This window comes from Dendrobium catenatum, unplaced genomic scaffold (genome assembly GCF_001605985.2).
Source record: "Dendrobium catenatum unplaced genomic scaffold, ASM160598v2 fragScaff_scaffold_1417, whole genome shotgun sequence".
Lineage (NCBI taxonomy): Eukaryota > Viridiplantae > Streptophyta > Magnoliopsida > Asparagales > Orchidaceae > Dendrobium > Dendrobium catenatum.
The window spans coordinates 621,465-638,541 of record NW_021319879.1 but is presented as its reverse complement, the minus strand read 5'-3'; the positions used below and the strand labels follow the sequence as shown (position 1 = coordinate 638,541).

General features: G+C 36.3%; 1 protein-coding gene across 3 annotated transcripts in view; it reads right to left on the bottom strand.

Moving 5' to 3' along the window:
- Positions 1–17,077, bottom strand: part of LOC110111593 (DNA mismatch repair protein MSH1, mitochondrial) — a 145,440-nt gene that overhangs the window by 86,642 nt on the left and 41,721 nt on the right. For all 3 annotated transcript variants that reach the window (XM_020843524.2, XM_020843528.2, XM_020843530.2), the window contains 2 exons: positions 14,321–14,485; positions 9,426–9,535 (listed from right to left, as the gene is read on the bottom strand). In XM_020843524.2, coding sequence (XP_020699183.1) covers positions 9,426–9,535; positions 14,321–14,485 — 275 coding nt within the window. The remainder of the gene's footprint in view (positions 1–9,425; positions 9,536–14,320; positions 14,486–17,077) is intronic.

The following is a 17,077-nucleotide window of genomic DNA, read 5'->3' as shown; positions in this document are numbered from 1 at the left end:
TGGCGGCAAATAGGGTTGGGAAGGGATTTTCTTGTGGTGGAGGAGAAGGAAGATGGAGGTGAATACGAAGGAGAAGATAGAAAACTTAACCACGAGCTGCGGACTCTTCCAACGACTGGTGGGCCTTGCGATTTGCTCCCCTTGAGCTCTCTCCCTTCTCAAGCTCTCATGCAAGAAGAAGAAGTAGAAACACACAAATTTTTTTTCATTCAGATATTCATCATCTCATACAATGCATGAGGCCTCCTATAAATAGGCCAAACTTACATAAAACTAAAAGACATAAATGCCCTCGGGGCTACAATATCAAATGAACTCCCATAAGGGTAAAAATGGAAATACTGAAAAATAAACTATTACATAAAATGACTTAAAATAAAATTCCTGATCGTGGCCGTCGATCTCCGGTGTCTCCGATGTCGACATTTCTGACGATGTCCTCATCAAATTCCCAAAGAGTCGAGCATTAAACACATTTCCCCAATCCCCTCCACTCCTCTTGAAGCCGCCGGCCCCATGCCTCCTTCCCCATTTAATTTCTTTCCAAAACCTCTACTCCAATCAAAGGAATAAATTCCCTAATTCCCTCCCTTCCCCTCTTCCCTCTCTCTAGCCGCCACCCACATCAACCCTAGTCTCCAACACATGCTCCACTGTTGTCCAAAAATAACAAAATCAGCAAGAGAACTGTCCAAGAAGATATCCTTCTTGTCCAGTAAAGATCAGGGAGTTGTCCTGAATTTTTGCACTTCTTCCCGGCTGTTCATTGGTTTGAGAAGGCTCTTGATTGCTGACTACGGATTCCTGATTCAAAATAGTTGTTGTCCGCTATTCCCTCCATCGATAACTTGCTTCTAAACCCGGACGAAGGTGAGACTCTTCCTCCAAATCTTTTATCCTTCTCGTTGCTTTCGATTGTAGCTCTAATTGAATCATGAAAGTTGTGCTAGTCATTTCCGCTAAAGCTTAGTGTTTAGTAGGATTGTGTGAGGAATTTTTCATAGCACTGCTCTTATTGTTAGATTAGGAATTTCTTGTTGAAACTTATCACATAAGCAACGTCAAGAGTAATTGGTTGTTTTGTGGTTCTTACTTTCCGCAAGTAACTTGGCCTAAGCTTGTGTTTATAGCTCTTAGTGTTTTAGTTCATTATTTAAATCACCATAAAAATTTAATTAACTTGCTCTTAATCATTAAGCGTGCAAAAATCCTTATCTAAATCATAATTTCATATAGATCCTGCATCATGGTGTGGCTACCATCAAGCCATATCACTTGGTGACATGGACCATGATAACAATACAATAGTTAATTTATTTCAGTTCTGTAATCCAGCTAACTTCCTCAATCCACCATGTAATGAAAATGTGACAACCTTTATAAAGCCTTGCTTAACACACTAAATTAAGGCCTCTATTGATAGCTTGACACCTTTGTTGGAACATCGTCGCCATCAACCACCCACGTCACCTATAATATACACCATACATATCCTCTTCTTCACAATGTTCTTCAGAATTCTCTCAATTTACCCCTACCTCTAAGTTTTCAATCCATCAAAAGCGAGCTTCTTCAATACAAAGGATGACATTGCAACACAAGGTCCTTTTTTTTTCCTTTGCAAATAAACATCTATGTTCTATAAAACTAACCTAGAGAAATATGGCATAGATATCTTTAAAAAATAGAATCCCCCCCTCCCAATCCCCATCCCCCATCGACCAGAACTCATGCTATAAAACTCAATAGCTCAAATAAACAATGGTCGTGCTCCATCATAATCCCCACCCCCCACGTCGCCCCTTCCTACTCCTTAAAAAAAGGAACCTCATTGAAACTAATTCGAGATGCCCCAAAAAATTGACAATAAAATAATAAAAGATAAGCGTTCTGCCACCAACTTCATCCCAGCCTGTCATATCAAAATTCACATTCTTTTTGGGCTCCAACAAGAAAAGCAAATGGTCGTTTCTTTGTTGATAGAGGGGTCAATACAATGCTAGAAAATTGATGAAAACAACAACATCAAGCCATTGTCCAACTACGTGGGCTCGGCTACATGAATCTTTTTTCTCCATTGTGTCCTGTTAAAAGTCAAATTCTCGTTTAAATCTAATAAAGAAATATCATTTCTAATATTTTCTAACCAAGTTTTTTTGTGTCTACCTCTACCTTTCTTAGCATAAGTCTCTAATACCTCTATATTCTTAACCGGGTCATCGGAAGGCTGTCGTTTTATGTGACCAAAACATCTAAGTCGACACTCTCTAATCTTATCTTCCACAGGAGCTACTCAGCCCTATTCACGTAAATGCTCATTTCATATCCTATATCTAAAAGTAAAGTCACTCATCCACCTGAGCATTCTCATCTCTGCAACACTTAACTTAGTATTATTCTTCTCTTTTAAATGCCAACATTCAGCACCATAAAGAATTGCAGGTCTCACAACCATCTTATAAAATTTTCCCTTAAGTTTGAGAGGGACTTTTCCATCACACAGCAAGCCCGATGCATTCCTCCACTTCAACCATCCACCTTGAAATCTACTGATAATATCACCATCTATTTCACCATCACTCTGCACAATAGATCCAAAATATCTAAAACGTGTACTCTAAAGCTATAAAATTGAAAAATTTTAAAAAAAAATTCTATAGAGACCAAAATACCTTGATTGATTCAAGACCAAAGTGTCTTGATTAATTAAAGGGTTGATCAAAAGAGAATCAATATAAGGCCATAAGGCTCATGAAGAGTAATTACCCTAATTTAGGGGGACATAATTAATTTTGCACATATTAGAAATCTTCTCTCCATATGAATCTATTTCTATACATGTACGCAGACATGTGGCCATAACTACTGATTCATCCATTTAGCTAAATTGAACTAATCAATTTAATTATGACTCAATTCACACCTTGATTCAATTTAGTCTGATTAATTTAATCGCTTTGACCTTAATCCATTAACTTGAGCTAAATTTGACCTAGTTGAGTTAAATTGAACTTAATAGCATTGATTGGCTCACTCAACCCAACAAACAAACAAATTGAGCCTTCAAAGTCCATATTTAGCCCTAATTAGTGCCTATACAAATCGAGTTACTTAGGGCTAATCCAATGGCTATACACAAGGCGATGAAGGGCAATTTTACATCAACACATATAAACTATTTTGCTATCGAATAAAGCATAGAAAATAATACATAATCCTAAAGAATACAAATACTATTTCGTTATAAACTCAATAACATAAGGAATTTTGAACTTTTATGTTGCCAAAGTTTCTTTCCTACATAATAAATTTGATTAAGTTGAGTTATTTTGATAATGAGGAGAGGTTCACCATAAGGGCAAGCATTTATAATTAATAATATCCCAAGGGTGTTTGGCTATTCGGAATTTTTTTTATTAAAATAGTAGTTTGCATTCTCTTCTACCAAAACATTAGCAAATATTTTTCAATGATATTAAGGATTTGGTATTTGAAATTTCATGGATAATTAGATTAACTAAAATTTTATTTTGAGTAGAAGCTAAAGAAAGAAACAACATGAGTGCTTAATTACGAGAAGCTACGATGTCCTTAAAACTATCATAAGTTGAACTTTATATTTTGAGATTTAATTTATATTGAAACTGACCATATTTAATAACAAAATTATGATTAACATTTTTAATTAAAAGTGAAGACTTATAACGCAAATGAAAAGAACATCAGCTTAGACTCTAGATCTAAGATAAGAAAAACTGATAAGTAATAAATTAAACTTAAATCGATCAAAATGCATATGAAGACTTATAACGCAAATGAAAAGAACATTAGCTTAGACTCTAGATCTAAGATAAACAAAAAAATTGGTAAGTAATAAATCAAACTTAAATCTATCAAAATGCATGCTACTACAATGAAACCTCACCAGATTTAAGTCAACTTGACATATAATCTTACAATCCTATTTGAAAAAAACAATCAACTAAATTCATCTATGTGCTTTTAAAATCATGCAATCTTGATCCCAATACATATGAAAAATATGTTAGGTTATTTTGCTTTTAAAACATTAAGCTAAAATGTCTAACCATGAGGGTATATATATGTTGCCTTATAATACCTTTTTTTTTTTTGTTATTTACACCTTTATGTGAGAGACTTCATTTCTATGCGATACTCATAAGACTACGCATATGATATTCATCAGATAACACAAATGAGCTTGATACCGATATGATAAGGATAAACAATTAGTTAAATACTAAATTGCATACTAAGATCCATAAAGAAATTTTGCATTTTCTTTTGGTTTTAAAATCTCAACTTACTTTGGGATAACCTACGAAAGTTGTAAATGAAAATATAATTATATGGTTGATTTAGAGTTGTTTACACTTTAAGAGCTAGAAGAGTTGGTATCCTAAGAACCGACCATACAATATGCCCAAACCACTACCACCAAGCAAAGCATCAGAAGAAACATGGGAGAAAGCATGAATTACAATTTTGAAAAGAAATCGAAAAGACTATTTTTCATATAAAATAAATTTTAAGAAGCATGTAATGTATAGCGATCCAGAAACATCACAAATTTCCTAGCACTAATTGGTGTCAAGATGACTTCAATCCCTATCGGTCATGTCCACTCAATGCTTTAGCATATACAGTGGCTGCAACTAAAAGCAATTATATGATGGTTTCTAACTTTAGTTGCCCTTTTTAGGCATGTGTACTTGCATAAAAGAATAAATATCTCAACCTTAATAATTAAGGGGCAAGTGCCAACAATATAAACAATCAAGTCACACTGAAGATTACAACCAAATGCACACAAACAAAAACATAATTGCATGATGCATAAAAGGTTGTGCAGCTTATATCATTTGATGTATTAGTTTATTATTAAATATGACGAGAATTAATCTATTCATTGGTGATTTTCTTTTAAATTCTTTGTGACTAAAATTTTTATATGGATTTTAAAGAATTTTTCTATTTTTAAAAGGTCATGAAAAACGCATGAGAAGACCACAGCTTGCTTTGAGGCAAGTATGTCATTCCCAGGTGTCCAAAGATCCAATGAAAAAAATATTCCACCTTTTAGAGTGAAATGATACATCATTACATCAAAAATACTTAAATTATGTTTATGATTTTTGAAGTTTTTAATATTTGGTTCAAAAAGAGTAAAAATAACCTATTTTGAGTAAATGATGAAATCTATTGATGTGAAACAACATGCGATGGAAACGAAAACTGCTTGGGGATTTTAATATAAGATTTTAAAGCTTTGCTAGTTATAGAATTAATGCTTACCCAAGTTACACCTTACTTGAGTTGTATGGGCATTAACTTTGAGGCCTAGCAAAAACAGTGCTCCAATTTGATGTGTGTCAAATAGGAAAGTTTACAAGGATTTAATCATAAGACTAAGTGATGTGATGCATGGTTGAGTTACACAAGATTAAAAAGAAGATTTAATAATAGCTTAATCATTTATAGAATCATGCATCAAGTCAAAATCGGCTACAAGAATTCGTAGTGTTTAACTTGCTTAGGCAAAGAATTACAATGAGATTAACCAAACGATTTAATCAAATACAAAGGAAATAGTAACGTTAAAAGCTTATAACTTGAATCCAACGATTAATAATGAGTTGTTCACCTTGAGGCCTTACTCTCTTTTTCCTACGAAACTAGGTTGAGCGGCGAAAGAGCGTCCACACTAGAAATGAGGTTGCCACGAGGAGGGAGGAGCCAAGGAATGTCGCTGTTGAGAAGGAACTTGGAGGTGGAGGTGGCACGGGAGGGTAACCTTTGATGATCCACGTGTAGTCTGAAAATTGGTCGTCGACGGCGTCCACTAGTGTTGGAAGGATCCGATCCAGGTAATCCTCGATGGTATTGTCGAAGCCAAATCCAACGTCAAAGAAAGGAGATCTTAGGACGTGGATGTTTCCGTAGATGTCGTAGAAGAGTTCGTGGTCAACGGCGGGATCCGCCATACGACATGGACGTGGAGGGGGGAAAGGTTTGGGCCGTGGAGTTAGCGGAGAGGTGGGATCTCGGTTGTGAGGGAGAGGGGAGAAGAGATGGCTGTTTTGTGGGAGGAGAAAATCTGAGATTTTACTTCAGATTTTGATTAGGGAGAAAAATAACAAATCTTAATTTCAAATTCAGATTTTGAAATCAAAATTTGATCTTGTGGGGAAAAGAATAAATGAGATATTAAGAGGTGATTAGGTGGCAATTTGGGAGAGAATTAATGGGCAAGGGTGGTCGGCCATATAGCAAGGAGAGAGAGGCTTTGGAATTTAGAAAGTTGGGCCCACGGTTGAATAAATGATTCCCAATTAAATCTAAAATTGTAATTTCAGATTTGATTGTATCTTAAGTAACTGCCAAAAATAATTTGTTAAGAGGGGATTAATCCCCTTAAATGCCTTTCCTAAATAGATAAATACTAATTAGGAAATTGATTTAATTAGGGAGATTTGAAATTCAAGCAGGTTTGCATCCGGGGGGGGCTGCTGGGTCGGCGGGCTAGGGGCTCACGGTGGCTGCTGGAAGTGGGGAGTGGGGGGTCGGCAGGGGGGCCTGTTTGCAGGAGGAAGCAATTGGCCAGCGGCCAATTTTCTGGACGGGCCACAGGGCCGGCGGCAAGGGAAAATTGGGAAAGGAATTCCTGAGCTTGGAAACGGGATGAGAAATTTGGAGGAATTTCAAAATTTCTAATCTCACGCACCTCTTCTTCAAGATCTTCAAAGGAGATTGTAGGGATGCCGGAACTCACACAGAGATCCACGAAACTACCCTCAAGAACTCACGAAGAGAACTAGGGAAATGGAGAACTCACAAAGAGATCAATAGTAGAAAATTTCATTCAATAATCAAAAGTCCTCATACAAGATACAAGAGCCATATAAATAGGCTCCAAATGACAACAAGTACAAAAGTCTAGTATGCCCCTTGGGCTACAAAAGCAAACAAATACCCACAAGAGTAAAAATGGAAAAACTAAAAATAAATGCGTAATACATAAAATGCATATACAAATAATCATCAGTAGTATAGGCTCTCCATCATGGCCGTCGATCTCCGGTGTCGTCTCTGATAAACGCGCCGGAATCTCCTGTCGATGTCCCCATCACTAAGAGATATATTTACGACTTGGATTTGACTCCAAGCAAATGAAGACAAATGTTTCAATAGCTTTAGGGCCAATGAAACACAATAGGCCCTAAAGATTTGAAGCTAACAATGAAAGAAAATTTCTGTGATTTTGTGTCACATAAGGTCAAACAAGCAGAGACCAATTCCAGATTTTAGCTCCTAGAGGTCATTTGTGGACCTCTAGGTGGAATTTAGAAAGAGTTTTTAAGTGAAGAAGCTGGTTAAACAAGATTGGATTGAATTTGGTTTAATCCACACCAGGAAAAACCTAAGGCTTATCAAAGGTTTCTAAACTCCTCAAAGGGTCCCTAACAAATGCTATGGTAATTTTAAACTCATTGAAAGGTTTTAGGAAACATTCAAATGAAGGTATAAAGGATAAGGACCTTTTTTTTCTCTCCAAGCCTCTGCACTAAGCAAATACGTTTGGGGAAATCAAATTTGGGTTTGACACTTTGACTTCAACACAACTCAAGCCACCTGAAAATTTGTGTAAAGGCAAGAGAGTTCAAAATAAATTTAAGAAGATGAGATGTTTCCTGTTTAATTTAAGTTAATCAAATAAGGAAGCTAAGATTTGGCTCCTAGGGATAAGAGAATCACATTCTTTCTGTTGAGCAAACAAAAAGATTCTACAAGCTTAGGATTTAGTATTAAGAAGTGCAAAGGCTTTTTTCAACTCCTTAGAAATATGTAGGTGGCGGCTTTCTTCAACTTTCATCGCAACTTGAGAAGGTATTCCCAATCCTCTGCCTCTCTTTCTCTCTTCCCAACCAATGGAGGCTTCCAAAGTCAGAAAAATAATCTCTCTTATCAAAAACAGAGGAGTTAATCTCCTATATAGCTGAGTCTATCCATCAAATCCTTTTCTTCTTCCTCGTTCATCAACTTTGGTGAGTTGGTGACGGTGATGACGTCCATAACAGTTTGAGTGCTCGCAAGCAAAATTTACCATCTCGATTGTCTTCGTCTCTACTAGAAGACGGCACTACAAATGGTTTGCCATCAAACGATAGCTCCAATGAGGTACTTTCTACAAATAGAGAACCTAGGTCTATCAACCTTTGTGGTCGTGTATGCTTGATGAACCCATTCAGCCTTGGGACCGTTTAGAACACCTATGTTGATGTTTCTCAAACCATAACCTCATTTTCCTCTTTGTTAATCCATGAATATTCGGTGATTTTCAAAGGATGCTTGTAACTCAAAAACCAAAGGAAGAAGACAACGATCAAAGAGTTGGATTATTAGATTTAGGTCTGATATCCACTATACCTGAAAGTTGCATTCATATTAAACCAATCCCGTCACCTATATCAGATCATACATTTCGCATAGCTATTATATCCCAATCAAGTGGCCACACACTTGTTCAACTCAATATAAGTTGCATTTCATATAAAAACCTACACTATGCCAAAATATTGAAATATTACATTCACTAAGATTTTCAATTTTCCTCAAATATGCAATTTTCAAACTAAGGATCTTAAAATATAATCCAGTGTTTGACTGATTGCTTATCCATAAAGGCATACTTATCAAAATCAGCATCAAACAAATTTATATTCGTTCAGGAATATCATATGAAACATTATTAAGGAACAAAATTGAAAGCTTTCTTAAGGAACAAAATCACCTGATATGTAATTAACAATAAGAACTTGACCCTATGGGAAACATGCACCCAATAATAAAATAAACTCAATTCAATCAAGCATTTAAGTTAGGGGAAAATCTCTATATGTAAAAATTAAAATGCAATTTTGTAATTAAGTTCATAGTATAATAACATTTTTATCTAGTACTCAATCGCAAATTGTGCTATTTTTATTAGATTTAAATGAGAATTTGACTTCTAACAGGACACAATGGAGAAAAAGAATTCTTGTAACCGACCCCACGTAGTGGGACAACGGCTTGATGTTGTTGTTGTTGTACTCAATCGCAAATGAGTATTTTCACATTGAAGATTAAAACTCCCCATCAAAAATATACATAGATGTGTGATTATTCATAGATATATACACGTGCACACAAAAGATACATAGCTGGTGGAAAGCCTTCTCTCCTCTGCAATAAAAAATTTAATTTATACAACTTGAATTGATTTGGTTAGCTTGATGATCATCACAAAGAAATAGGAACTCAATGCCAAAAAACCTTTCTTAGTATGGCTTCAAAATTGTGGTAGGGGCAAAGAACGCATTCATTCTAACTTCCACATTATTTTAACTGTCCAATGCACAAACCTTGAATAAGAGCTCCTCAACAGGGATGCCATCAAACCATTCAAAGGGCTTTCCATTACATTCACCCCACAAGAGGCCTCCTTCACCGTATTCTCCCCATCGAAAGGTACCTACATGGCAAGCCTGCCAAAATTAGATCACAGGAAGAACATAGTCAGGGTTTAAATAATTAGCATTTATTTTTAACCAACTATGCTCTGATTTTATGGTAGATGTATCAAAGAATGCATCCAGAGTAAACATCTGGAAACATGGACAGATTATTTAGTTCTTGTTGTAGACTAACGTAAAGGCTGGAAAAGACAGATTGATGTAGGACTATGTATGATTTAAATGATTGTAATAAGAATTTGCATGCTTTTAAAAGTGAGAACAATAAAATTTAAAACGTTAGCCATTTAACGATAATAGAAAACAAAAGAGGGGTGCTTCCGCTTAGGCCAAATCACACGCTAATAGTTAAGATCACCAAAACATTTAGAACTTCAACATAAGCAAATTTAGGGGATTTTCAATAACATCCCTAGATTAACAATTAGAGTAGATGCATAGAAAGATATAATTCATTCCCTACGTTTACTAAGCTTTGGCAGATAGCTTTGCACGATTCCTTATGCTTGATTCTGATGTAAAACGTACATGCATGGATGATTAACTTAGAGAGTTTGCACGCTTAAATTTTAGAGCACAATAATTATAAGCTTTCTCTTGATGATAAACGACAAAATAAAACGATAAGGGGATAAAATAAGCTTAGGCTAAATCACATGCGTGGAAGTTAAGATTGTAAACTAGTCAATTACCATGGCGTTGCAAACATGATTGATTCCAACAAAAATCCCTTTCTTAACAACAAGACTAGTCACTATGTTAGAGTCTGCTCAATCAACTCTTTAATTCTAAGGCTTTAGCGGAGAGTAATTAACAAGATTCTTATGAATCGATCAAGCCACATAGTAGGATAACTAGGAAGATAAGAGATTAGGGAAAGAATTCACCATTATCAGAACTTAGGCGGTAGTCGAAAACTTCAAATCACACCCTCCTTAGTCTTCGATGTTAGGACAGCAATCTAGCCTTCTTGGGACAACAATTCTGTGTGGTAGAATGGCAGGGTTCTCCGGAAAAGAGGCTCCAAACTTCTGAACAGCAACTAGAAAGGTGTAAACAGCAGCACGTGAAGTTTTCGACAGCAGTTTGGCACTTGAGAGGCGCCAGATAGCAGCCCGAACAACATTCAGAAGACTCCACCAATAGCTTATTCAATTGGAAATAAGCCTCTCGGGAATGCTAGACAGCAAGGGAAACCTGCTATAGTTCTTGGACAGCAGCAGATAATTGGGATAGCACTTAGTAGTTCATGAGAGGAGGAAAACTGAGAGGGAAGGGGCTTGGAGGTGGCGGCTAGGGTGATTAAGGGATTGATTGGGGAGTTGTAATGGAAGGCAATTAATGGGTGTTAATTAATGTTGGGAGAGAGGGAGGGGACAGGAGTTGGATTTGAATTTGAATTCAAATTCAAATGAGGCTTGAATCTTAATTGGGCATTAAATGGGAGAACCCATTGATGGGCCGGCGGCATGCTTAGGGGAGGAGGAAGAGGGGGAGAGCAATTAATGCCTCTTAATGCATTAAACCCATTTATGCATTGGAATAAGAAATCCAATTTAATTAAATATTAAATTAGATTTGGTTTGAAAACTTTCCTAATTTGGTTTGGCTAATTTAGGAAAGGATTTGAAATTCAAATTTGAATTTCAAATGGAATGATGGCTCTCCAAAATCCTGTAAGCTAAATTAGGTAGGTTTTAATGGTGATTAAATTACCATTAAGTGGTGAAAAGAAGGGGGCCGGCGGTGGGTTTGGTGGTGGGATTTGGCCGGCGGGTAGTGGGATGTGGAGATGGGCCGAGCGGTTTGGAGGTGGAGTTAGGGTCGGTTGGAGGAGACGGGCTATGATGGTGGTTCAGCTTGGGGTGGTGGAGCTAGGGGAGGACTTGGGTGGGTGAAGAGGGGAGAAAGGAGATGAACAAAAAAATTACAAGTAAGATAAGAGTAAATAACGAACTCACAAAGAGATCATAAGAACTGTGAACATTGGACTCTTCCAAAGATTGACGGGTATTGCAAATCACCCTCCTCGGGCTTCTCCTCTCATGAACTCACAAAGAGATCAACAAGAACATACAATTTTCATTATCAATACTTCCTTCCCTTTACATGAAGAGGGGAAGGCTTTAAATAGCCAACAAAATAAAAAAAAAAAATACAAAGACACAATTGCCCCTAAGGCAAACACATGACGAGGCCCTTAAGCAAGGGAATAAACGGAAAGAAATACAATAGACTCATAAAAAATAAAACAAAATACATCAAATACAATAATAATCAAAAGTAGATCGTGACCATAGATCATTGATCTTCTGATGTCCTCATCAGATTCACAACCTACAATAGAAGAAGATTAGGAAGGAAATTGAAGAGGGGGAAAAGTTCAACCTTGTCGAGGCACGGCGATGATTTGCCACTTAACGGTGGAAAGTTGTTCTTCAATAGCTTCTAACAGGGTTAATATGATACGCTCCAAGCATTCCTCGGCAGAATTGTCTACTTCCGGATTGGCGTCGAAGAAAGGCGATCGGAGTATGTCGATGAAGCCTTGTTCGTATAGACAAAGCCAGAGTCAAGTTCAGGATTGGTCATGCATCGATTTCGTAGTGTTGTAGTGTTGTAGAAGATGTCCCTTTGCTATCCTTGTAGATTCCCCTTGAGACAAAGAAGTTTCTCTCAAGAATCCAAGTAGGGGAAGGGGTGAAAAGGTGACCGACCAAGGTAGGGAACTTGGGGAGATTTTGGTTCAGATTTTAGAGGTATTATGAGCAGGGGAAAACTAGCTAGGTTAGAGAGGGAGGTGAAGAGAAAAAGGGTTCAGATTTTAAGGAGGAAGGATGGAGGGAAAGTGGGAAATTGTTTCCCCAATTAATCCTTTAAGTTTGGAAAAGATTTAAAGGGAAATTGGAGAAAGGGAGGGGGGGTAAGAGAGGGATAGAGTTTGAAATCTTTCCCAAGCAAGAGGCTTAACTTTGGAAAAAATTTAATGGGTGGGGCATAGAGGGACCGGCAGCATAGAGAGAGAGAGGGGAGCTTGGGGAAAGAAATCAAGCTTTCTTGATTTGGCATATTAAATTAGGAAGGAGTGATCTCATTCCAATCTAATTTAAAATTGAAATAGGATTTCTTTTGAAAACTTTCCTAAAATGAATTCTAATTTTGGAAAGATTTTAAAATTCAAATTAGATTGAATAATTGAAATTAAGGCTTTCCAAAGAGAGTTTGGTGGAAAAGGAAAGTAATGAAGAGGGTGTGAATGTGGAGGCAAGTGGAATTGGAAAGGGGAGGGGCCGGCGGCTAGGTGGGGAGGGGGAGGAGTATTGACTGGCGGTGGAGCTTGGTCTTGGAGTGGAGGCCGGCGGCTTTAGGGTTGGGAAACCCTAGGCCAATAGCTAGGGGAAAAGGGAGGGAGGAAAGAACGGTTAGAGAATAAAAGAAAGCCACGAACCCGGACTCTTCTAAGGTTGGTGGGTGATTCGCTTCCCTCTCCTAGGGTTTTCTCTCCCAAGACTCTCAAGCTCTCACAATAACTCAATTTGCAGGAATTTCATTATAATTCATTCAATAACTTCAAAAGAAACATAAGGGGATTATATATAGCCTCATACAATGAAAGGGAAAATTAAAAATGACATAGCCCCTAGGGCTTGCATATGATGACAAAACCATTAAGGGTACCATGGGAAATGCTTCTAAAACAAATACATAAAGCAAATAAATAAAGAAAATACATATGAAAACTCAAAAATAGATAGGCGCAATCGTGACCGATCGTCAGCCACGTCTCTGATATACTTTCCACGATCTGATGTTCCCATCACAGATCTCTATCATTACATTTAAATCATGGATTCATTTCTTGTTGTAGGCTGCTCATCTTTAATTTAATAGATATGACTAAAATATGATAATGTTCATTCAAATTTAAATTAATCTCAAAATTAAACTTCAATTTCAAATTAAAACCCAAGCCTTTATTAGATCTGTTAAATCACGTGAAATCAAGGGTATCTATAATAACAAACGTACATACATAGATATGCACGAGTCAGGATATAATTCCCAATGCAATAATATAAAGCTTAAGGAGCCTCAATCTGCTGTGATCAGAAATAGAAACCACGAGTAGGAATCTTAACCACCACAGTTAGCAAAACAAAACGAGACAAAGTTAAACATTATCCAATCCAAAGGAGGAGAAATTGAAATTTCACCGCCCAGCTGTTACATTGCCCCCCGCAAAAGAAAATTGAACAAAAATTAACACCACACGACCACCAAAGCCACCCATTATTTGGGTAAATTAACTTTAAATTGAATCAAGACTGAAATCATGTCAAACCATATAAACTACCCTATAGCTAAAAATAAAAGGACAACCCTCCCTCGGCCATCAACAGTAGCATATTAATAATTATAAAAGAAAAAAAAATTAAGTAAATCAGCTAAAACAAGGAAAAAATTCAAAGAGTTTCAAAATAACCGTTGAGTTCTAAGGGAAGAAATCGAAGCATAATTTGCATTTGATTTAAGGATTAGTAGTTCCAGCAATGTTTTTTATCAATGTAACATTTTAATAACCGAACCTTGAAACCAATAGCACAATTAAGAACAATAGCTGAATTAGGAGAAATTCCAATTCATTACAAAAAATATATAAAAATATAAACAAACTCAGCAACAAGAAAAATAGTTTCATTCAGGCAAGTTTAATGCTAGAGGATTTGAACTGATTCCAAAACAATCTACATGAATGGGTATATATGAGCTTAGTGAGTACCAACCTGAAGAATTATTTCTCAGGGAAGCGTGCAGAAATAAATGGTGGCATCGACATGTGCGGAGCTTTGCAACAATAGCCTCTTCTGTAAGGCCATCCTCCTCAGAAAACGTTTTCATGGGTTCAAGCACTGAGATCATGCAATACCCTTTTGCAGACCGTGATATACCTACCAAAATAAAAGAAAAGGAAACCATCACACTTTCTGTTACAAGTCATAACTAAAAATAGCACCAAACAAGCTCATACATGCACTTGAATGACATATCATAGCATGAGTATTTAAAATGAGGTGGATCTACAGAACATTGTTAGTTTTACTTAAAAAAACATTAACTCGAGTAGTAGATATCGCATTGGTTTAACTCAGGCCACACAGATAATATCAATGCACAGCAAATTTTATAAAAAAACAATATCATGCACTAGTACAAGTGGACATGCTACTCGGAGTAAAAAAAAAGATCATTTCAAGAAGCAAGTTCAATAACACAGGGCCAGACCATATGAGTTGTAACTTGTAAGAATTTTTTTTTTTTTTTAGAATTATAGCCTATTGGGGTTTTTTTTTTTTTTCCTCGATGATTCAGTTTGATTGTCATGAGAATGTTCTATTTCAAGTGGAATTATCACTGGAACTAAAAAACATATGAATGCAATGACGTTTAGACAAACTCTCAAGGAACCCCTCAATTAAATTATGCTTGTACCACTTGCAGTTTCTCACCATTAGGACTTCAAGTTATAGCTTCTAAACAAATTACTTAATGTAACAACGTCCCTTTTAAAAGTCTTCACAAGGTTTATTCTTCATCATTAATCCTTCGACCATCCATCCCCTCTTTATCCCGTGAAATTTTTTTTTAAAAAATGCTATATTTTTAAGGAGAGTATAAAGATAAAATTATGTGAGGTGAGATTGTATGTAAAGAACCCACCCACTTGGGCTAAGAAGGTGATCAAAACAATAATTCTGGCAATGACAACAATGATGAAAACTGAAAAAGAATTAGTTGAAGGTACAGAAGTGACAAAGAAAGAAATCACATACATTTGAAGATGCAGAAGTGACAAAGAAAGACAATGATGTCATACTCAGGTAACCCATAAGGCAGCAACAACATCAATGGTTCTATCGATTTGAATGCAAGTAAAGACAATGTGCAAGCGAACAACAGTAGTTAGCTTGCAGTTGACCATAAACAGGAGAGTTTGGGAGGCTTGGATCTTGAGAACAAGGTTGAACTCCTACTAACCTCCTATTAAACTAAAGAAGAAGTCAAAGATATTAAGTTAAGTTGCTGAATGGCTAGTAAATGATTTTGAATTTACATATAATTTAAACTTAAAGCTAATGCCATTAGTTAAAACTTAAAAAAACGTAGATAATTTTAAAAATAAGAAATGGACCAAAATGGACCCTTAACTCTTTATGAGGGACCAAAATGATCTCCAACTATTTTGATGGACCAATTTGGCCCCTCAACTCTTAAAATGGGACCATTTTGGCCCTAACATCCAAACTAATGGATTAAAATAGGGGCATTTTACTAATTTTTTAATTAAACTATTTATTAGATATAATTATCAAGTAATTATATTTTTTCAAAAAAAAATTATTAATTGTTTGTTTAATAAGATAAATTAATAATATTTGATGCATGCAAATTTCAATTTTTTGTTTTAGTTTTTATTGTAATTTGAATGCTATAGTTATTTTTTATTTTTTTTATGCTACCATATGATGGAAGGCAACCAATCATCATGAGTAGGTAGTGCTTTGGGCTTGGCAAACTTTGGGTGTGCTAGCTATTTTGGTGCCTTGGCTCTTGGGCTGATGTTGGCTTCTCGGTTTGGGCTTTGTTGTTCGGTTTTTGCTGTTTTGTTGGGAGCTTCTATGCTCCAGCTCATTAATGATGAGCTGCTGCTAAAAACCCGAGGGTTTCTTCTTGGGAAAGCTTGAGAGCTTGTTCCATTTCTCTTCTCCTCTCTTCGATTTCGGCTTGGGCTTCTTATCTCCTTCTCTGCACAAGTTCCACTCCACTTGTATCTTTCTTCTCAAGCTATTGAAGGTGTTGGTTGGCCGGTTTGGTTGCATTTGCCGGAGGATTTTGTGGTGGACGTTGGCCCAAGTTGCTGTGGTGGACCCTTGGTTTGCATGTCCTTAAGCACTTCTTTTATATTACCTACTATTTCGTTGCATGTGAGGTGACTGCTTGTCGGTTGTTCTAAGAGTAGCTGTTTTTATTTTTAATTTAGTTTTCATTTATTTGGAGGTTTGTTTGAAGTTAGCTTTCTAAATTTTGATTCAAGAAAAGATCTACTAATCCTGGTGTTCTCCCCTATTAGTTTTTTTTTTCTATCTAGTTGTCTGCATCATGTTTGGTATCAGAGCCTAGGTTAGCACATCCTAGGTTGGTGTGTGAGTCTTTTCTTAAAAAAAATGACTAATCAAAATAATCAAGGGGGTTGGCAACAAATGATGCAACAATTAGCGGATTTGCAACATCAAATAAACAACATGGCTAACACTTGCAAATTTAAATGTCAACAATCCTAATGTCCAAAATTTTGAAAGTGAAGAGGAAGTCCCTAGAAATCAAAATAGAAGTCATAGAAATTGGGATCATGGGATAAAAACGATGTACATAACTTTGAAGGTAAGCTACACCCAATCAATTCATCGAATTGGGTAGAAAAGATGGACCAATTTTTTGAGTGGAAAGAAATACCTGATAATAGGAAAGTTAAGTTTGCTAGC